This window comes from Sabethes cyaneus, chromosome 1, assembly GCF_943734655.1.
Source record: "Sabethes cyaneus chromosome 1, idSabCyanKW18_F2, whole genome shotgun sequence".
In the NCBI taxonomy this organism is placed as follows: Eukaryota; Metazoa; Arthropoda; class Insecta; order Diptera; family Culicidae; genus Sabethes; species Sabethes cyaneus.
Window position 1 is genome coordinate 88,573,166 of NC_071353.1, and position 23,563 is coordinate 88,596,728.

Below are 23,563 nucleotides of genomic sequence, written 5' to 3' on the forward strand. Positions count from 1 at the left end.
AAGAGGGTATATGTCCTCCCGAAGCTATGCCAGATACTGCTCGCCCTCATAGAGATCTTCATTCGCAGCCATCACCTACCACCGTAGCTCAGTATCCCTCTAACGGAACTCTGGCCGGTAGTCAAGTATCGTCTAGTGTACCGGCCACCGGCAGACAGCTCAGTATATACTACCAGAACGTAAGAGGTTTACGTACAAAGATCGACGAGGTTTTCGTTGCTGTCTCTGACGCAGAACATGATGTTGTCATCCTAACTGAAACCTGGCTGAATGAGGAAATCACTTCACTTCAGTTATTTGGCGCAATGTATGTCTACCGAAAAGATCGGGACCCCAGTAGAGGAAAGGCGCGTGGTGGAGGCGTTCTCATCGCTGTGTCAAATAGGTTACCGTCAAAACAAAAAACGGGCTTTAATTTAGAACTTGAGCAGTTGTGGGTTAACACTAGTTATGGTGATACTAATATCTGTGTGGGAGTTGTATATATACCTCCTGACTCCTCTTCTGATGTTGAAATAATTCAGAAACATATCGATTCTGCGCTTACGGTTGCAAACTCCTTAGATCACAACGCAGTCCATTTACTGTTTGGCGATTACAACCAACCTGGACTCAAATAAATCAAAATCAAAAATATAACAAGTGTGGATACGGTGGAAAACCCGTTCGCTAGAGGAGGCATCCAGCGTTCTCCACCAAGGGTGGAGAAGGATGCAACTAGGAGCGCTAGTGTGGGTGGCAAAGGCAGCGGTATGCCTACCACGCCGGACACAGCGATGAACGGCCCAGCGCTTATCAGGGCGATGGAGAAAAATAGAGACGCTGTACCTAAAGTGGTAGCAGCGTCACAGCAGCTCGAGGTAATAATCGAGTTCACGTCAGGTCGCGGAAATTTCTCCAAGGACCTGAAGCAGAGCTTGCTCATGCTTCGGAAAACCTTGAATGCAGCGACCAAAACGCACAACGACCTCGTGGCGCGTGCAGGAGAGGCTAAGAAGGTGACCGTGAAGCCGTCGAAGGCAGTACAAACGGACGCTTGCCCGTTGACGGAGTGTCGTAACGCGGCCCAGGAGGCTACGGAAGGCGCTACCAGCAGCGGTAAGGCATCCGCCAAGCGCCCGAGACAGTCCCCGGGGGATAGCACCCCTGGCGGACCGAAAAAACGCCTGATCGGTAAAAGCCCTCAGGCTAGCGGGTTGGCAGAGCTAAGCGATGAACCAGCGGGAAGCTCCAAGACAGGTGGCCCGTGGACCGAGGTTAGGGCCAAGAGAAAAGGCGGAGGAGGCTCCAGTAAAAAAACTGCTCCACCTAAACCGGCAAGAAAGCGAGCGAAGAAGGGCGACGCTCTTATCCTGAAAACCGACGGGTCGAAATACTCGGAGGTTCTGAAGGCCATGAGAGGAGACGCCCTACTCAAGGATCTGGGCGCGGACGTACGGAGCATCCGCCGCTCACGCACGGGCGATATGATCCTCGAGTTAAAGAAGGACGCCACAAAGAAGAGTTCCGCATACAAGCCAATAGCGGAAGGAGTGCTCGGGGACGGAGTGAAGGTACGTGCTCTCACACCAGAAGTGACTCTCCAGCTTAAGAACCTGGACGAGATCACCGAAGTGCGTGAGGTCGTACAAGCTCTCAAAGAGCAAAGTGGAGTGGTGGTGGCAACCGAGGCGGTTCGCCTACGCAAGGGTCCGGCCGGGACCCAGGTAGCCACCATACGACTTCCGCTGATTGACGGAAACAAAGCCCTGAAAGCTGCTAGGCTAAAAGTGGGGTGGTCGGTATGCCCACTGAGCGTGTCCAAGCAGTCGGAAGCTTGCTTCCGGTGTTTCGAGCACGGACATAAAGCCTGGAACTGCAAGGGGCCAGATAGGAGCCAGTTGTGCAGGAGATGTGGCAGTGCTGGCCATAAAGCAAAGGACTGCGCGGAGCCTCCTAAGTGCCTGATCTGCACCGGTAAACGGGACGCAAAGCACGTAACGGGAGGTCCAAGGTGCCCGGCCGGTGTGCCGGCGACTAAGCCACGTTCATAGTGCAAGTGACACAACTCAACCTGAACCACTGCAGCACAGCTCAGCAGCTGTTACACCAAGCAGTTTCTGAGTCAGCAATGGACATTGCCATAGTCTCGGATCCATATCGCGTCCCTGCCGGAAACGGCAACTGGGTCTCGGATAGGTCTGCGACGGCGGCTATATGGACAACAAGCAGGTTCCCGGTTCAGGAGGTTGTGTCAACTGCAGACGAGGGATTTGCGGTTGCCAAAGTGGGTGGAGTGTTCTACTGCAGCTGGTATGCTCCGCCGAGTTGGTCTATCGAGCAGTTTACGCGGATGGTAGACCGAGTATCAGTTGTGCTGACTGGTTTAAGCCCGGTGGTTGTGGCGGGCGACTTTAACGCTTGGGCGGTAGAGTGGGGAAGTCGTCGCACGAACCATAGGGGTCGGATTCTGCTTGAAGCTCTGGCAAAGCTTAACGTAGATCTGGCCAACGTCGGCAACACAAGTACCTTCAGTAGGAACGGTGCGGAGTCTATCATCGACGTGACTTTCGGCAGTCCTGGTCTGATAGGAGACTGGCGGGTAGATAATGGCTACACTCACAGTGACCACCAGGCGGTCCGCTATGGTGTCGGTCAGATAACGAGGCGGCAGGCGGCGAGTAGGGCCAACACTCCAACCACCCGTGGATGGAAGACATCATACTTCGATCCCGAAGTATTTGTGGAAGCGATCCGGAGAGAGTGCGGTGATCGCGGTATGCCCGATCCGAACGCTGATCATTTGGTTGAGGTACTGTCGCGAGCATGTGACGCTACCATGCCTAGGAAAGGTCGTCCTAGGTATGGCAGGTCACCGGCTTACTGGTGGATAGATGAAATTGCGGAACTCCGCGGAGCGTGCTTTCGTGCGAGGAGAATTATGCAAAGAGCTCGTTCGGATGAAAGCAGGGCTGAATGTCGAGTAGCACTCGTTGTTGCACGCGCAGCGCTTAAGAGCGGGATAAAAGCTAGTAAACGAGACTGCTTTGAAAGGTTATGTGCTAGTGCCAATGCGAACCCGTGGGGTGATGCCTACAGAGTCGTAATGGCAAAGACCAAGGGTGTGATGGCGCCCGCTGAGCAATCGCCAGAGATGCTGGAGCGGATCATCGAGGGCCTCTTTCCGCGCCACGAGCCAAGGCCCTGGCCCCAGGCCGCTGAGTCGTCCCACGGCCGACGTTCCAGTATCTCAGACCATAGCGTAGGATGGTCGGCCTCCCAGCCGAACATCCAAAGTAACGTGGGTGACGGCGGTTTGGAGGTCGGGGAGGAAGTGACGGTTACGAACGAGGAACCCATTGATATCGCTAAATCCCTAAAGGTGAGCAAGGCACCGGGGCCAGACGGTATCCCGAATATGGCCATTAAAGCGGCTATTTTAGAGGCTCCCGAATTATTCGGGGCAGTAATGAATAGATGCCTGGAAGCTGACCACTTCCCGGACAGATGGAAGCGACAGAACCTGGTCCTATTGCCGAAGCCGGGAAAACCTCCGGGTGTCCCCTCGTCATATAGGCCGATCTGTCTACTCGATACTGCCGGCAAGGTGCTGGAGAGGGTTATCCTTAACAGACTCGTACAGTACACGGAGGGTACAAACGGTCTGTCAAGGAACCAATTCGGCTTCCGAAAAGGCAAATCTACGGTGGATGCCATCTTGTCTGTCACTAAGACAGCCGAGGTGGCAATCCAGCCCAAGAGGACAGGTATTCGTTATTGCGCAGTTGTCACGCTCGACGTGAGAAATGCGTTTAATAGCGCTAGCTGGGACTCCATAGCCAGCTCGCTTCGGAACGTCCAAGTGCCGGTGTCGCTGTACAGAATTCTGGAAAATTATTTCCAGAATCGTGTGCTATGCTACAACACGGAGGAGGGTCAGAAATGCGTTCCAATCACCTCAGGGGTTCCGCAAGGTTCCATACTGGGCCCGGTGTTGTGGAACGTCATGTATGACGAGGTGTTGAAGCTAAAGTTTCCGGTAGGGGTGGCGATTGTCGGCTTTGCGGACGATATCACCTTGGAAGTCTACGGTGAATCTATCAGAGAGGTTGAGTTGACGGCTGCCCACTCTATAAGCATTGTTGAAGATTGGATGCGATCCAGGAAACTGGACCTAGCGCATCATAAAACGGAGGTTATCGTGGTTAACAACCGCAAGTCGGTGCAGCAAGCAAATATCAGTGTCGGGGACTGCACTATTTCGTCAATGCGGTTCTTAAAACTCCTTGGAGTCATGGTCGATGACAAGCTCAAGTTCGGGAGCCACGTCGACTATGCCTGCAAGAAGGCTTCCACAGCTATTTCGGCATTGTCTCGTATGATGTCTAATAGCTCTGCGGTATATGGCAGCAAGCGAAGGCTTTTAGCCAACGTGGTCCAGTCCATACTCAGGTATGGCGGGCCGGTGTGGTCATCGGCGTTAGGTACCAAAAGCTATCTAGCCAAGCTGGAAAGCACCTATCGTCTCATGTGCTTAAGAGTGGCGAGTGCGTATCGCACAGTTTCACATGACGCAATCTGCGTCTTAGCGGGTATGATGCCTATTGGTATCATCATCAGCGAGGACGTAGAGTGCTTCAACCAACGTGGAACTAGAGGCATACGGAGTACCACAAGATCGGCCTCGATGATCACATGGCAGCGGGCATGGTCTGATTCCACAAAAGGCCGGTGGACACATCGACTTATCCCGGAATTATCCGGATGGGTCAACAGGCGCCATGGCGAAGTCAACTTCCACCTGACACAGATTCTGTCAGGGCATGGTTGTTTTAGACAGTATCTGCACAAGTTTGGGCATGCGGAGTCCCCCGAGTGTCCGGAATGCGCGGACGTTGAGGAAACTGCAGAACATGCTTTCTTCATATGCCCTCGTTTCGAGGGCGTGAGAAGCAACATGATGGCAGTTAGCGGACAGGACACTACTCCGGATAACTTAGTCCAAAGGATGTGTTCTAGCTCGGACGTCTGGGGTGCGGTCAATGCGGCTGCTACCCAGATCGTACTTGAGCTACAAAACCGTTGGAAAGCCGATCAACGGCGAATAAACAGCCTAACTACCATAGTCCAGTAGTTGTCTAAGAGCGTGCGTTAAGCACAATAGCCCCTCCCTGAAGTAATACCGAGAAGGTGGTTCCAGGGGGGATTGAGGCTGGAGACTCGAGTAGGGTTTTAGTGGGTCTGGATCTCCACGATCTTCACGGGATACCAAACCCCACTCCCTGAGCTGTCTTCTCAGGTGTCTGATAGCAGATTTCCCTACTCGTTAAAAAAAAAAAAAAAAAAAAAACCAACCTGGACTTGTTTGGAAGAGTACACCTTTCGGTCACACAGTACCCGATCCCTCTGAGTCTGCCTTTCCCAGATCCAGCATAGCATTGCTAGATGGCATAGCTTTGCTAAACATGTCCCAGATGTCCACAGTTAGGAATTGTCGTGATCGAACGCTTGATCTTGTTTTTGTGAATGCCGAAGCTTCATCGCACTGCATCTGTACTGAAGCACATGAGCCGCTAATTGATATCGACAGACAACACCCGCCGCTCCTAGTATCGCTTAGCTGTCCCCAGCAAATATCTTTTGAAGATATCTTGGATGTTACCGAGTTCAATTTCTCCAAGACGAATTTTTCTGGGCTTCAAGCGTCTCTCTCAACCGTTGACTGGAACGATTTATTAAACAATATAACCGACGTAAACGCAGCAGTAGACATCTTTTCGAACATTCTAATCCAGCAATTTAGGATGTTTGTTCCCACACCTCGTCCCCGACCTAAACCTCTTTGGTCAAATAGTCGTTTGCGAGAACTAAAGCGACTGAGAGCAGCAGCGCTTCGCAATTATACTAATCGGCGCGGCCCCCTGGCAAAGCGAGAGTTTGTTTTTGCCAGTAATAACTATAGGGCTTATAATCGATATCTTATCTCCAGACATGTGTTACGTACCCAATCAAATTTAAAGCGAAATCCGAAACGTTTCTGGACCTTTGTAAATGAGAAGCGCAAAGAGAACGGCCTCCCTTGCAGTATGTTTTTGGGTGAAGACTCTTCAAGTACGATGAGCGATACCTGCAATCTTTTTGCCAAACATTTTTCAAGTGTATTTTCAACCGTGGCAGCTAATCCGGCTCAAATTGAAAATGCTGTCCGTGGCATACCCAGCAATGTGTTAAACATAGGTAATTTCAGCTTCTCAGACGAAGATATTCTTGCTGCATTGCGGAAGTTAAAGTCTTCAACATCTGCTGGGCCTGATGGAATTCCGTCTATTGTGCTAAAAAGATGTGCGGAAGCTCACTGTCGCAGTCGACATTTCCAACACGTTGGAAAAAGTCGATCATGTTTCCCGTCCATAAAAAAGGTGATAAACAAAATATAGCAAATTATCGTGGAATTACTTCCCTATGCGCGGGTTCCAAGCTCTTCGAAATATTAGTTAGCAACGTACTGTTTCGAGAGGCCAAAGCGTACATCTCATCTAACCAACATGGATTTTACTCAGGGAGATCGACAACAACGAATTTAGTACAGTTCACATCGCATTGCATTAGGTTCATGGAAACAGGAGCTCAAGTAGATACCGTGTACACAGATATAAAAGCGGCATTTGACAGTGTAGACCACTCTATTCTATTGGCAAAAATTGAGCGACTTGGTGCATCACCCGCTATAGTACAATGGTTAAAATCGTACCTTATTGGTCGAACCCTATCTGTAAAAATTGGAAGCCATGAATCACAAAGTTTCACCAACCGCTCGGGTGTACCACAAGGGAGTAATCTGGGGCCATTACTATTTTCATTATTTTTTAACGACGTCTGCTATGTAATACCATAAGGTCGGTTTCTTATTTATGCTGATGATCTTAAACTTTACTGTGGTGTACGCTCGACGGCTGATTGTATCGAACTACAGCAACATCTCAACGATTTCTACGATTGGTGTGCTCAAAATCTGCTGATCCTGAGCGTGGCTAAGTGCGCAGTGATCTCATTTTCACGTAGAAAAAATCCAATCCAATGGAACTACACTATTTCTGAAGAGACAGTTAACAGAGTAACGGTAGTTAGAGACTTAGGCGTACTCTTAGACACTCAAATGACCTTTAGAGACCATTATTCTCATATAATTGGTCAGGCGAATAGAAACTTGGGTTTTATTATTAGAGTTGCCAAAGGATTTACTGACCCATATTGTTTACGAGCACTGTATTTTGCCCTTGTTCGTTCCATACTGGAAGCGTCAGCCGCTGTTTGGAGTCCATACACAGCTGTTTGGTCAAACAGGATTGAAGCAATTCAATCAAGATTTCTGCGTTATGCATTGAGAAGCTTACCGTGGCGAAACCCAATAGAATTACCGCCATACGTTGAACGCTGTCGTTTGCTAGATATGGATACCCTAGCTAAACGAAGAGACATATGTAGAGCAGTTTTTGTGGGAAAATTACTGACAGGCGAGATCGACTCCTCTTTTATCCTTGCACAAATTGGCATTAACATTCCGCCCAGAAACCTGAGATCATGGGAATTTTTAAGACTACAATACCAGCGCACTGAATATGGACAGAACGAACCCGTAAGGGCGATGTGTGAAGTTTTCAATAAATGTTATTTATATTTTGACTTTTCCATGACCAGTGTTAGTTTTAAAAATAGATTAAGAAGATTATTTAGCTTATAAGTTTTGTGAATTTGTATATTAGAAATGTCTGTGAACCTTGTGATATATGTAAACACTTATTGTAAACGTTCAAAAGAAGATGGGGTTTTTATGCCTTTTTGAGAGTCTATGTTAGATTTTTTCAAAAAGGCTTTTCCCCATCCAAGTAAATTCATGGAGGCCTACTTGGCCAGATGGATAAATAAATAAAAATGAAATGAAATGAAATTTGAAGCTTTGCACGATGACCTATCTATGTTGCTAGAGAGTTGGCTTGATAACCTGCGACCGGCATCGTTACCTGTGGCTCAAACTGCAGCACTCCAACAAGCAGGTGCTGTTCAACAACCTTTAATCATTCAGCAAGCTCTCCCACGAATCATACCAAGCTTTGATGAAAGGTACGAAGACTGGGAAAATTGCAAAATCATGTTCCGCGATGTGGTAGATCGATCTACAGAGCCAGCCCGTATAAAGCTCTACTATTTAGAGAAGGCTCTGACCGGGGACGCGTGTGGTACCATCGACGCTAAAACGATCAGCGACGACAACTATGATCGTGCCTGGGCATTGTTAGCAGAACGCTATGAAGATAAGCGTAAGATGATCGACCTACACATTCGTGGTCTCCTCAGAGTGAAAAAATTATCTCGTGAGCATCACCTTGAGCTGCGTTCTATGATAGAAACTGTTGTCAGTCACGTGGAGAATCTCAAATTCCACGGACAAGAGTTTACCGGTGTATCAGAGCAAATTGTCATCCATCTGATTTCCAACGCTTTAGACGATGATTCGAAAACGTTGTGGGAGGCAACTATTCTACGCGGAGAGCTGCCGCTATACGACGATACAATTCAGTTTTTGAAAGATCGTGTAACTATTCTTGAGCGTTGTGACAATTCCAGTGAGCAAACCGCATCCAAACGAGCCAGTTTTAAGTCTACTGCTAAGCCGCCTAACCCAAAGGCAAACACTGCAACTGTGTCGTCCCAATCGGAGCCCCGATGCGACATGTGCAGTGAATCCCATCTTACTTACAAGTGCAATGCATTTAACAACCTTACCGTGCCTCAGCGAATTGAAAAGGTGAAGCGAAGAAAGGTTTGTTTCAATTGTTTGCGTGGAAGACACCTTTCCATCAACTGTACTTCCAAGAAGGTGTGTAATAAATGTCAGAAGCGACACCACACTTTACTACACTTGGAACCACCAGAACCAACCAAGACAACGACGATCACAGCAAACCATCCAGCTACTCCCCAAATCATTCAGCCCGTTGCACATGGTACTGTCCCAGCCACTAACAGTTCCATTTTGCAAGACGATTGCGAACCATCCACTTCCAGATTGCCATCGTGTAATCACTCCCAAGCAGTCAAAACCGTCATGTTACTGACTGCTGTCGTCAACCTTCGAGATGCCCAGGACCAGCCTGTGCCATGTGGTATTCTGATGGACAGCGGATCACAGGTAAATTTTATTACAGAGTCAATGTCTAAACGCTTAAAATTAAACCGAAAGACCGAAAACATCCCTATCACTTGCATTGGAGCATCCAAAGTGTATGCCAGAGAGTCTACCCGCGTAGAGCTTCAATCTCAATATACCAACTTTACGGCGTGCGTAGATTGCTTAATCGTACCGAAGATCGCAGGCGTGATTCCATCAACCCGCGTGGACACATCCTCATTGTCGATTCCTCCAGGTCTCCAGTTGGCGGATCCAAGATTCAATACACCTGACCACATAGACATGCTTGTGGGTGTATCGCTTTTCTTCCGATTGTTGAAACTAGGTTATTTGCGTTTATCTGAAACTCTCCCAGAGTTACGTGAAACTCATCTCGGATGGGTTGTTGCTGGCGAAGTAGGAGATGAAATTCCCAACCTGTTGTATGCGCATACAGCTACTATCGATGATATCCATGAAGCCATTCAGCGATTTTGGCATGTTGAGGAGATAGAATGTTCTTCGGCTGCCACCTCCGAGCAGGAAGAATGCGAGGCATTTTTCTATTCAACACATCAGCGAGATTCGACTGGCAGGTACATAGTTCATTTGCCATTTCGCCATTCAATCGTAGATCGTCTCGACGATAACCGTAGCCTCGCTCCCCGACGCTTCCTGTCGTTGGAGCGACGTCTAAATAGAGATCCAAGCTTAAAACTGGAATACAGTAAGTTTATCAAAGAGTATGAAGAGTTGGGGCATTGTAAAGAAATCAATGAAAATTGTGACCCACCTAATTTGCGCTGTTACTACATGCCTCATCATGCCGTCCTGCGCCCTACAAGCTCTACCACCAAGCTGAGAGTAGTGTTTGACGCATCGGCAAAAATGTCTCCATGCAACGTGTCACTCAACGAAGCCCTACAAGTAGGAGGAACCGTGCAGAATGATCTTTTCACTATTTTGATTTCTTTTCGAAAGCATAAAATTGCATTTGCTGCTGATCTTTCGAAAATGTACCGCCAGATTGTAGTTACACCTTCTCATAGCCGTTACCAACGAATCTTTTGGAGAGCTAACCAAGCAGATCGACTTCGTATATTGGAATTGACCACGGTTACCTATGGAACGGCTTCGGCTCCGTTCCTAGCAACTCGATGCCTTACTCAACTCTGTGCTGATGATGGTGATAAGTATCCCCTTGCCGCGAACATAACTCGTGAGGATTGCTATGTAGACGATATTTGGTCAGGAGCTGTTACATATGAAGAAGCAGTTGAGTGCATTCGACAACTACAACAGTTACTCGGCTGTGGACAATTTTCCATCCATAAGTTGAGTTCAAATGAGCAAGCAGTAATAGATATTATTCCTGAGTGTGATCGAGAGAAACCCATCGAATTCGAACATTCTCCGATTGGTGCATTTGTGAAAACACTAGGGCTTATCTGGTGTCCTGGCGTTGATGAGTTTCGGTTTTTAGCAAAACCTGCCGAGAATGCCGCTACCAAACGTCGTGTTTTATCCGAGATTGGGAAGTTTTTTGACTCGCTTGGACTTTTATCTCCAGTCATCATTAAAGCAAAGCTGTTAAGCTGTTTCCTGGGACGAGAAACTACAAGGAGACATATTGACAGAGTGGCAACAATTTCAAGAAGCATTACCACGGGTGAGTGAAATTCGAATTCCTCGTTCTATTGTTTGTTAAGGCTATTCTGCTCTTGATCTACACAGGTTTTGTGATGCATCCAGCCTTGCTTATGGGGCAGTTGTATATGTCCGGAGTGTGTTTGCTGATGGTACAGCCCAGCTTCGTATCCTTTGCAGCAAATCTAAAGTTGCACCCATTAAGCCACTAGACACTCACCGCAAAGAGCTGTTGGCCGCCAGATTGTTATCCAAGCTTATTTTGAAGGTTATTGGTGCATTGAAGCTTACATTCCAAACTATCGTTCTGTGGTCAGACAGCCAAGTAGTACTTGCGTGGCTTAACAAGCTAGTGGGCATGTTACAAGTATATGTAAGAAACCGTGTGACTGATATTATCAATGAAACCAGTAGCTTTCCGCGGAAGTATGTGCGTTCCAAGAACAATCCGGCTGACATAGTGTCACGTGGACAATTTCCTGCGCCTTTGTTGAGTAATAGTTTGTGGTGGAATGGTCCACAATTCCTTCAAACCGCTGAATTCCAAACTGAACCTGCGCTTTCAATCCCAGATTGTGATTTACCAGAGATGAGAAAGGTTAAAATGTTAACAGTTCTTACTGCCAATTCCGAGTCTTTGCTAGTGTTTAAGAGATTCAGCTCCTCCCGAAAGCTGCAACGTGTGATTGGGTACGTTTTGCGTTTTATCCGTAATTGCCAACAAAGGGATGCATCAAAGAGGATGCAAAATCTAACCATCCCAGAAATTCGTTTAGCTTCAAATGTCATCGTTAAAGTAGTGCAGCACGAAGCACTCTCCAAAGAATTGCAGCAAGTAGCGGATAACGATATAAGCGGTCGCATAGCTTGTTTAACGCCGTTCTTAGACGACGGTTTATTGCGTGTAGGAGGAAGATTGCAACAATTTGATCTCCCAGAATATAGTAAACATCTGCTGATTCTGCCAAAGCATCATATTACTGAATCGATCATCGAAGCATACCATCAGGAGTTTAAACATGTTGGGCCGTCGACTCTGTTGGCCATTCTACGAAGAAGATTTTGGCTATTAGACGGTAAAAATCAAGTAAGAAAAATTACCAGACGTTGTGTCGTATGTTTCCGTGCAAAACCTCGCCCGTCATGTCAGCAAATGGGCAGATTGCCATCGTCTCGAATGACACCGTCGCTGCCATTTGATGAAGTTGGCGTCGATTACGCGGGGCCAATCTTCGTGAAGCAAGGAACCCGTAAACCTCAAACTGTTAAAGCATATTTCGCCGTGTTCGTGTGCATGAAGACTAAGTCGCTACTAAGTCGCTAAGAGGCCTTCGTAGCTGCTCTTCAACAATTCGTTGGACGACGAGGAGTTCACAGCAGAATGTATTCCGACAATGCCACCAACTTCAAGAGTGCTAAATCCGAGCTTCATGAGTTGTTCCTACTTTTCAAAAACCAACCTTTTTTCGATATGTTGCAGTCCTATTGCCAGCCAAAGGAAATTTTGTGGTCGTTCATTCCTCCTGGAGCACCGAATTTTGGGGGTCTCTGGGAAGCAGCCGTAGAGTACAAAATATTTAAAGAGGATAACAAGGAATGCGCTCTTGACATTTGAGAAGTACATGACCGTACTTATCGAGGTGGAAGCAATTTTGAATTCGCGACCACTTTGCGCCATACCGTCGGACCCTAGAGATCCAGAAGTTCTCACGCCAGGTGACTTTCTGATTGGTCGTCCATTAACAGCCATTCCTGAGCCGTCACACGAAGATATTCTTATTCTTATTAATACCAACACAGCCTCAATAAAGGATTCCTGGAAATAATTTTAATTATTTCTTATCAAAGAAATATTTAAAATTATTTTCTTGTTTGTATTAACATTTGCAAAATATCAGAGATATATGCAAATGTTTAATCGGCCAGGCCAACTGTAAAGTATTGCCGCAAAGACGATTATAAGAAATAAATCTTGTGTGAATAAGTTATTCATACATAGATGCATTTCAAAATCAACAGGGGGAGGAAGAAACGGGGACATCTCGTACCAACCATTTCTGAGTAACTGTAAATTTGTTTCGTTGGGAGTATCTTCGCTAATAAAGGTTAAGTGATACTCCGGACCCTCGGGGATGAACTTATGGCATTAACCAAAGCCAGGCTACAATAGGCCAAGGTTATAGCGCCTTATTTCGCTCTCTGAAAAGAGAAAGACGTACCAACTACCAAAGATGTGTTAGGATAAAAAACATAAAAGACGTAAAATATTTGCTTAATAAACTAACTTAAATAAAGAAATGATTAAAATGCATTCATTGTAAAGCTTGATTGATAAATAAGACAAATGAATTATTTCTGATGTGCGTATGTTATAATTGAATATAATTATTCCAAATTAACACAAAACTAAATTAGTGAAAGTTAAAATGTAAAATTATCAATTTAACCAAAACATTTAAAATAAAAAATGAGTAAGTTAGATTTAAAATTATAAAATTCAAGATACTGCGTTTAGCATGCAGAAAATCTGAGTCATGATGAATAAGTAAATTCAAAACGATCTCACCGGCACTTCCTTTTCATCAGCACGTCTGTAAATTTGCTGCAATCCAAGATCGTGAAGCTGGGTGATATGACGATTGCTTAACCTTGAATGTTCCTTGATTGGAAGAGATGATTTGGCAACCAGTTCAGCAGGCTGGAAGAATCCGCAGTTTATAGCGGAGAAAATCCTTTGACTTCAGGTTGTCGAACGGGAATCGCTGGTGTTGTGTGATCCCACTAGGAGCACCGCCGTCAGGGTTTGATTTTGCTTATTCAAGGTCACTAGGTCACTGTTTTCATGGTCATCTCTAAAACTAATTGAACAGCAAGTTCGCACCATTCCAGCGCGAGATTTTCACCGAACTTTCTTCGATATTATTTAAATAGCTTGATGACTCGTGCATCCTGCATTTATTTCGTAAACTGCTTGCTTCAATAGTTATTCGGTATTTATTTAACAATTTTTCCGGAAACCACACAAAAAATTGACAGCAAAAATTTTTGCTTCCTCCTGAGCCGTCACACGAAGATATACCGATAAATCGACTCTCGCGTTGGCAATACTTACAGCGTCTTCCTGAGCAATTTTGGAAGGTATGGAAACGAGATTACCTTTTCACCCTACAGCCAAGGACCAAAAATCGAGCTTTACAGCCAAACTTCAAACCTGGAATGGTAGTTCTGTTGGAAGAGGATTCGCCACCACTAACATGGCCATTAGGAGTTGTGCTGAACACTTACCCTGGACCAGATCAATTGGTTCGTACCGTGGATATCAAAATTAGGGACAAGGTCTTGAAACGTCCAATTTCCAAACTGTACATTTTGCCAATAGAAGACAATTTGACTGAGAATTCTTCCCAGTCCGCGGGGAAGATGTTCAATGCTTGAACAGCGGTTTGTAAATGTCAAATTATTGCATAATGAAAAACCAGAAAGAAAAAAATGCCTACTACGACGAATGGAAAATTTATGTGCGTATCGCGTTCGAATCTGATCGAACATGTAAAAGGACGCCACCCGACGTCCACCGAAAATATTTCGCAATATCACACCATCACTTCAGTCGACCAATGGGGAACGAGCGTCGATTGGATGTTTCCGAAGCAAGGACGAGCGCAAAGGAAAATTTCTACCTGGACTGCGCCGATAAAAGGGACATGCGCGTCTTCGTTACCATTCAGTGCATTTTTGATTCCATACATTACGTTTTATTAAATTTATATGTACAAGTGTTAAGTTAAATTCAGTGTTAATAAATGTTATTTTAAAGTGTTAAGACTTTGTGTATTCTGTGCAACATTCACCGCCACCGTGTTAGATACAGTCCGCTTCTTTTGTGACGCTGCGATCGGGGTGGTTTTCCTGAGGGCTCAACCGAGCAAAGACGCCATCACGATCGTATGCTACCAGCCGTTTTCCTTCCTGCAAGCCAATTTTATTTTCGGCTTGAACAATAGCCTACACTGTTAAAGCAGGTGTGCCTCAAGGCTCGATCTTGGGCCCAATCCTGTATAACATATACACATCTGATCTTCCTGAATTACCAGCTAGCTGCACTAAGTCGTTATTCTGCGACGATACAATCATTTCCGTAAAAGGAAAAAGTCGTGTCATATTTAGCCGACTGCAGAAAAGCTTGGACATTTTCTTCAAATACTTGCAAAAGTGGAAAATTTCTCCCAATGCTTCTAAAACTCAATTATTTTTCCTTATAAGCCGACAGCTTCTTCCCTCAGGCCAAATAGCAATCACATAATCAAGATGAGTGAAGTTGCTTTGAGTTGGTCTGACCAAGTTAAATATTTGGGATTATTTTATGATAAAAAACTTACTTTTAAAGACCACATTGAAAGTAAACAAGCAAAATGTAATAAATATATGAGATGTTTATATCCTCTCATTAACAGAAATTCTACTTTGTCTGAAAAATAAACTATTGATTTACAAACAAATTTTTAGACCGGCAACGTTATATGCCGTTCCGATGTATTACAAGGAAGAAAAGTCTTCAGAGGATTCAAAATAAAATTTTGAAAATGATTTTGCGTCCTCCTTGGTTTAGTACATTAGAATCACATGGACCTACTGGTGTTGAAACCCTAGAAGCTATGTCAAACAAAATTATTTCAAATTTCCGACAAAAATCGTTACGATCCTCTATTGCGATGATTAGGTCTCTTTATAGATCACTAGCTGACCCGACAAACTTCGTATTGCCACAAATTAACCTGTGTTGTACATAAATCATGAATCTCGGATGATCTTTGTCACAATCTCGAGTTTTGCAAGCCCCCCAGTGGGCGGCGCTTCCGACGGCGGGTCACCGGCAACACTCGCGACCGTCTCGTCCTGAATGATCTAGTGTTACGATAGATAGTTTTTGTGGTCTTGTATTGACTAATGTTTTATGGAAGAGTCTCGAATTTCTCGAGTTCGATTAGTTTTTGAGTTTCGCAAAAATTTCTGTTTTATTTGTATGAGAGTCCATATCCCCCTACCACAGGGGTGAGAGGTCTCTAACTATCATAAAATAAATTCAAGGCTCAAAAATCTCCTACATGCTAAATTTGGTTCCATTTGCTTGATTAGTACTCAAATTATAAGGAAATTTGTATTTCATTTGTATGGGAGCCCACCCTCTTAAAAGAGAAAGGGATCGTAATACACCACAGAAAAAAAATTCTGCCATCTAAAACTCTCACATGCCAAATTTGGTTCCATTTGCTTGATTAGTTCTAAAGTTATGAGCAAATTTGTATTTCGTTTGAATGGGAGCCCCCCCCCCCCTCCTAAAAAGGTAAGAAGTCCTAATTCATCATGGGAAAAATGGTTGGCTCCAAAAACACCCACATGCCAAATATGGTTCCATTTGCTTGATTAGTTCTCGAATTATGAGGAAATTTGTATTTCATTTGTGTAGAAGCCCCCCCTCTTGAAGTGTGGAAGGATCCTAATTCACCGTAGAAAATATTTTTGCCTCCAAAAACCTCCACATGCCGAATTTGGTTCTATTTGCTTGATTAGTTCTCGAGTTATGGGGAAATTTGTATTTCATTTGTATTGGAGGCCCCCCTCCTAATGTGGGAAGAGGTCCTAATTCATCACAGAAAAAATTCTTGCCTCCAAAAACACCTATACGCCAAATTTGGTTCCATTTGCTGGATTAGTTCTCGAGTTATGAGGAAATTTGAATTTCGTTTGTATAGGACCCCCCCTCCTAAAGTGGGGAGGGGTCCCAATTCATCATTGAAAAAAAATTGTCTCCAAAAACACACACATGCCAAATTTGGTTCAATTCGCTTGATTAGTTCTCGAGTTATGAGGAAATTTGTATTTCATTTGTACAGGAGCCCCTCCTCTTAAAGTGGGGAGGGGTCCTAATTCACCATAGAAAATTTTCTTGCTCTCGAAAACCTTCACATGCCAAATTTGGTTGCATTTGCTTGATTACTTCTCGAGTTATGAGGAAATTTGTATGGAAGTCCCCCCTCTTAAGGGGGAGAGGAGTTATAATTCCTCTTATAAAGAGGGGAGGGGTCTCAATTCACCATAGAATAAATTCTTGTCACCAAAAAAAACACCCACATGCCAAATGTTGTTCTATTTGCTTGATTAGTTCTCGAGTTATGAGGAAATTTGTATTTCATTTGTATAGGAGCCCCCCCTCCTAAAGTGGGGAGAGGTTCTTATTCATCACAGAAAACATTCTTGCCTCCAAAAACACCTACATGTCAAATTTGGTTCCATTTGCTGGATTAGCTCTCGAGTTATAAGGAAATTTGTATTTCGTTTGTATAGGAGCCCCCCCCCCTCCTCTTAAAGTGGGGAGGGGTCCCAATTCATCATAGAAAAAAATTTTGTCTTCAAAAACACACACATGCCAAATTTGGTTCCATTTGCTTGATTAGTTCTCGAGTTATGAGGAAATTGGTATTTCATTTGTACAAGAGCCCCCCTCTTAAAGTGAGGAGGGGTCCTAATTCATCATAGAAAATTTTCTTGCCCTCGAAAACCTTCACATGCCAAATTTGGTTCCATTTGCTTGATTAGTTCTCGAGTTATGAGGAAATTTGTATGGAAGCCCCCCCCCCTTTTAAAGAGGAGAGGAGTTGTAATTCCCCTTATAAAGAGGGGAGCGGTCTCAATTTACCATAGAATAAATTCTTGTCACCGAAAACACCCACATGCCAAATTTTGTTCTATTTGCTTGATTAGTTCTCGAGTTATGGGGAAATTTGTATTTCATTTGTATGGGAGCCCCCCCTCTTAGTGGGGGGAGGGGTCTCTAACCATCACTAAAACCTTTCCTGGCCCCAAAAACCTCTACATGCAAATTTTCACGCCGATTGGTTCAGTAGTTTTTGATTCTATAAGGAACACAGGACAGACAGACAGACAGACAGACAGACAGAAATCCTTCTTTATAGGTATAGATAAGTTAGCTAGATAGTTAGATATTAGGTGTTGAAAAGTCACCACTTGTGATTGAACACACAATACGATATATGATAGTTACTCGATAGTATTGTATGTAATAGAATATTTATCCCAATAAAAAAAGCTACTTTAAGTTTTTCCAAACCAGCTTTTCTCCAAAGCTGATCAACAAGCTTTTCTGCTAAACAATCCGCTTTTAAACAGCCATAAACATTAAACCGTCTTACGGTTGCTTAACCCCTCTAAGGTCTACATCATTTTTAGCGCCGCAAAATTCACTAAAATGGCCATAACTTTTTTATTTTTCAATATTTTTTCACCAAATTTGGGAATTTTGCCGAAAATATTTTCTATTTTCATAATATCTATAGATAATGGTCATATGTTATATGGTCCCGGAGTTATTCCGAAGTTCCTTGGGGGACCGAGATATGGCTTTTTTAGATAAAGTTGCCAAATATCTCAAATTTGTTTGAAATCTGTTGATTTTTGAAAATATATCATCAACTGTGGACGTATCAGCTTCTTTGCCGCAGTTATGAGCCATGGTGCGCGCCATCCGGATCCGGGGGGACACTATGAATCCGGAACCGGTTCCCGTAACGGGACATTTCAGCGTCAGTAAAGCAAGTCGTGTCGCATATCAAAAAACATCAGCATTCGACAAAATAGCGATTGGTGATCATCTCATGTCTCTCAGAGGCCGTATGACCGGTTCCGGGTCCGGGGAGGGTTTCTTTTCTGATTCAAGCACAGAACGGATTTCGGAGGAACTTGTCCGGGACCTGGAATCGGCCATATGGGCTCTGAAAGACATGAGATGATCGCCAATCGCTATTTTATCGAATGCTGATGTTTTTTGATATGCGACACGACATGCTTTACTGATGCTGAAATGCCCCGTTACGGGAACCGGTTTCGGATTTATAGCGTCCCCCCGGATCCGGATGGCACGCACCATGGTTCATAACTGCGGCAAAGTAACTGATATGTCCACAGTCGATGATATGTTTTCAAAAATCTTCAGATTTCAAACAAATTTTAGATATTTGGCAACTTTAACTAAAAAAGCCATATCTCGGTCCCCCAAGGAACTCCGGAATAACTCCGGGACCATATGGCATATGGCCATTATCTATAGATATTATGAAAATAGAAAATATTTTCGGCAAAATTCCCGAATTTGGTGAAAAAATATTGAAAAATAAAAAAGTTATGGCCATTTTAGTGAATTTTGCGGCGCTAAAAATGATGTAGTGATGTAGACCTTAGAGGGGTTAAAAGTGTTAAAGCGACCTTATACACCAGTAGAGGCTTTCATTAGGCTCACAGCTTTCAAACTACTTTAAAGCTGCTTAAAGGTGTTAAAGTGGCTTTACAAACTAATACCAAGCTTTTATTCGGTACACTGCACACATACTGTCAGATCATAGAATTTTGCAATTCGACTGGCAGCAAAAATATATGTCAGTTATCTACATTATCGACTGCTTCAAGTGTAAAGATATTTTCACTGTCTGTTCTGCAGATGCAGATGGGTGAGTGCTTATAAATCAGAAGATGGCGGTTCAATTCCCGAAAGATGACGACATGCATTTTTAATTAGCTTGCATATGGGGCATTCCATCTCAAACGTACACAAAAATCGGAAAAATTGGATCCGAACATCAGCGATTTTAACCAAAGTTGGCATAATTGTTCATTCCGACCCCACAACCAATTTCCCAAGATATTATGCCGATTGATCAATACCCTAGCAGTGGCGCTACTTCCTTTTTTACAGACTTTCAAAAAAAGTCATTTTTCGGGTTCAAATATCTCTGAATCAGTTTAATGTGAAGACATGCTAATATACTTTTTCTATGGATTTTTGGCCGCGCAATCGAATGATATTATCTGTTTTTATCTAATTTGTCAACATCATACATTTTTTAGCAATTTAAAACGAAAAATGCGAATATCTCAAAACACCCCCAATTTTATTTTCAAATAAATATGCTCAAAATGTTCGCCGGAAAATTCTACATAAGAATCACCTAACTAGAAAAAACAATATTGGTAGTTTGGGAGATATGGCGTTTTGAATAACTGGGTCATGCGTAATTTTAACTGAATTGTTAGCGAAAGTATGTTTAAACTCGTCTACCTAAAACTTCCGGACATTTTCAAGGCTAAATAATGTATTTTAATGAAAAAGATACATTTTCAACATAGAATCAGCATTATAAATTTTGCTGTTCTGGATACTTTTGTATATATTAAAATAAAAGTAACAAATTCGTACAAATTTTTATAGTTTTATGAGTTAAGTGTGCTAGTTATTTGAGTGATATAATGCATTGTTATGTCGACTAATGTTGTATTTCACTCCAGTGATTATTCGAAAGTTCGAAGTAATTTCGAAACTTGAAAATGGCTTTATTAACACTTCATTGCACTATGGGAAAAACTAGTCTAAAAACGAACGACATTCAGAAATGGTCTGCCAACTGATGAAATATAATAAGTGATCTTATGTAAAATTTTCCGGCGAATCTCATGGTGCCAACACAATTCCTAATTTTCATCGGAAAGTACTAATTTTTGCTGATTTTCCCCTATTCTTAACAACATTTTAATTTAATGGACTTTATCAGGTAAGGCTTAAAAAAACAGAGTCTAAAAACCAAATTATATTATGCAAAGAAGTTCGTAGAATCGAGGAGGATTATTCCAAGTTTTATTTTCTCAAAATCTTGTCTGGTGTAGTCCAATAAGTTTAAATATTGCTAAAAATAGACAAAAATTAGCAAAACTTGATACTTTCCGATGGCAATTAGGAAAGAGGTGGGCACCATGAGACTCGCCGGAAAATTTTACATAAGATCAATTATATTTCAGTAGTTGGCAGATCATTTCTGTATTTCGTTCGTTTTTAAACCAGTTTTCCCCATAGTGCAATGAAGTGTTAATAAAGCCATTTTCAAGTTTCGAAATAACTTCGAACTTTCGAATAATCTCAGGAGTGAAATACAACATTACAACTCAAATAACTAGCACACTTAAATAATAAAACTATCAAAATTTGTACAAATTTGTTACTTTTATTTAAAAAAATATACAAAATTATCCAGAACATCAAAATTTATTATGCTAATTCTATGTTGAAAACGCATCTTTTTCATTAAAATACATAATTTAGCCTTGAAAATGTCCGGAAGTTTTAGGTAGACGAGTTTAAACATATTTTCGCCAACAATTACGCATGACCCAGATATTCAAAACGCCATGTCTCCCAAACTACCAATATTGTTTTTTCTAGTTAGGGTTTTTTTTCTAATTCCCATCGTAATAAGTAAAGCCATTCTAATTTTCATTATTTGTTGAATGGATTTAATGAATACTCCAAAAGTTCTTATGCTGATTTGACTAAAACACACTTCCCTTCCGATCCGTGAACTTTGAAATCACTGAAAAGCGACTATTGAAGAATATTATTGAAATTTCGCAACTGACTTTATTTCTAAAATTCGTCGTACCGTTTTAAAATCCGTCCATCAAAATTTTTCATCGTCAGAACTAAAAATCACAACAATGTTTACGAAGCTAACGCTCATGTATTTGTGTAGGTCGGCATGACAAATGTTATTCTGCAATATTTCTGCAGGTCAGGCAAGTTTTCCTGGCTGTAGAATAACGACAACGCCTTGCGTGAGTTATTTTCATTTATGAATGACGGAAATTAAAACGATTAGTCGACAATTTCTTTTCCATCGCACGAAAAAACGTAGGAAATTCGGCTGGTAGGACTTGTTTAATGATAAAAAGCATTTAAATAGATCTCAGCTCACTTTGATTGATCGCGTATGATAGACAACTAACTAAAATATTAGGGAATAACTAGTTTTGCATTGTGTGTCATAAAAATGCTGATGTTTTTAATAATTTGTGTTGGATAGGACGGTAATAGGCAATTACGACGATGTAGCAACATACCCTAACCCTAAGTGATTCTTATGTAGAATTTTCTGGCGAACATTTTGAGCATATTTATTTGAAAATAAAATTGGGGGTGTTTTGAGATATTCGCATTTTTCGTTTTAAATTGCAAAAAAATCTATGATGTTGACAAATTAGATAAGAACAGATAACATTATTCGATTGCGCGACCAAAAATCCATAGAAAAAGTATATTGCCATGTCTTTACATCGAACTTATTCAGAGATATTTGAACCCGAAAAATGACTTTTTTTGAAAGTCTGTAAAAAAGGAAGTAGCGCCACTGCTAGTGGGATTGATCAATCGGCATAATATCTTCGGAAAGTGGTTGTGGGGTCGGAATGAACAATTATGCCAACTTTGGTTGAAATCGCTGATGGTCGAATGCAAACCTTGTGTACGTTTGAGATGGAATGACCCATATACGAATTCAAGTTATTCGAAATTCAAATTATAGCATACGACGCCATAGCAAAATAAATATGACGTGTTCTATTTTTTTAATTTAAAAATAGATTATTTTTTGGCTGCATAAAGGTTGATGATACGTTGATTAAGCGACTGAAATAGCATTGCAAAACTATTTCTCGTTCTAAAAATAGAATTAACAGCATTGCGTAAATTGGTTATTTAAAACACGCAAAGGCCTCTATTAGGCTCCATTGCAGCTTTGAAAACAGCTACCAATTTCACGCTGATCAAACGTTTTTTAGCTGAATTTATTCTACCTGTGGCAGAACTATGATTTAGTTTTAGAAATAAAAACCCGAATTAATCCACCTAGCGGCGTGACCTGACCTTTCTACTAATTTTTTTAATTTCTTAGTATCTGAATATGTATCTATAATACAGTTACCCATATTTTCAAACGTCAATTTATTGTGAGCAACTATTTTATTTTCCTTACTAGACACCAGAATGAATATATGTAGTAAATCAATAATTCAAAAACCAAAGTGCCACAAACATTTCCGGTTGCGGGTAACAGTAAGAAAAGAAAACTACGATTGGAATGTTTCAGAGCACTTCCTGCTTAAAACGCTGGAAAAAGAGCTATTTTTGTTTCGACTATTTTTAATTGAAATGAAATTTTGCTGATGTGTTGGATACCACGTGAAGCAGTATGTTACACGGAGATGAAACAGTATGCGGAATAATAAAAAAAACCGAATTAATCCACCTAGCGGTGTGACCTAGCCTTTCTACTGGCGCAATAATTATATTTTAATTTCTCAGGAACATCTATAATTAATTTTATTTATTTATTAATTTTTAAATATCCGTTCCTTATTTTTCAAGATCCATATCCAAAAAAGATAATATGTATCTGAATTTGAAAAAATAACTGAGTAGAGCATTAGATATGAAAAATGAAAAAGAGAAATTGGACTTTTTCTTAGTTGGCGCTCTTTCAGTTAATTATTTTTGCATGAAAATCACAACTTGAGCTTCTTTCGGATAAACTTTAATGAAAAAATAGTCATTAACTTGATCGTATCGTTTATACGACATTGCCTGATAGATGTTTTAGGAAACGATGAGATCAAAGAAACAAAATCAGCGCCATAGGCATGCTTGAGGATCGATGATCGATAGAATTTTCGGCGCTTGTTATTTTTGCTGGTATGAGTGGACCCATATTTATTCGTATTCGTAAAACGTACAGGATTATTAGTAACCTTTCTTCCTCGTTTTCATATAAAATTTCTAAGCTCTAGCATTTATTGATTGGAAAAGCATCTATTGATGTGCAAAATTTGTTTGCAATTGGTATAAATTTATTTGGGAAAATCAACTCATTAGTA

The 23,563-nt window shown here is 42.3% G+C and overlaps 2 protein-coding genes across 3 annotated transcripts in view; one reads left to right on the forward strand and one right to left on the reverse strand.

The window, feature by feature from the left end:
- LOC128733061 (uncharacterized) overlaps window positions 1–23,563 on the reverse strand; it is an 849,877-nt gene that overhangs the window by 780,801 nt on the left and 45,513 nt on the right. The gene's annotated exons all lie outside the window — the stretch shown is intronic.
- On the forward strand, window positions 7,955–12,410 carry LOC128745918 (uncharacterized). Its single transcript, XM_053842980.1, has 3 exons — window positions 7,955–9,169; window positions 9,221–10,075; window positions 12,276–12,410. The coding sequence occupies exons 1-3, from the start codon at window positions 7,955–7,957 to the stop codon at window positions 12,408–12,410; spliced, it is 2,205 nt and encodes a 734-aa protein (XP_053698955.1).

Coding starts and splice junctions, on each gene's coding strand:
- LOC128745918 (XM_053842980.1), top strand. CDS start 7,955: ATGTTGCTAGAGAGTTGGCTTGATAACCTGCGACCGGCATCGTTACCT. Junction 9,170..9,220: donor TGATGGACAGCGGATCACAG/GTAAATTTTATT, acceptor TTAAACCGAAAG/ACCGAAAACATCCCTATCAC. Junction 10,076..12,275: donor CACTCAACGAAGCCCTACAA/GTAGGAGGAACC, acceptor GATATGTTGCAG/TCCTATTGCCAGCCAAAGGA.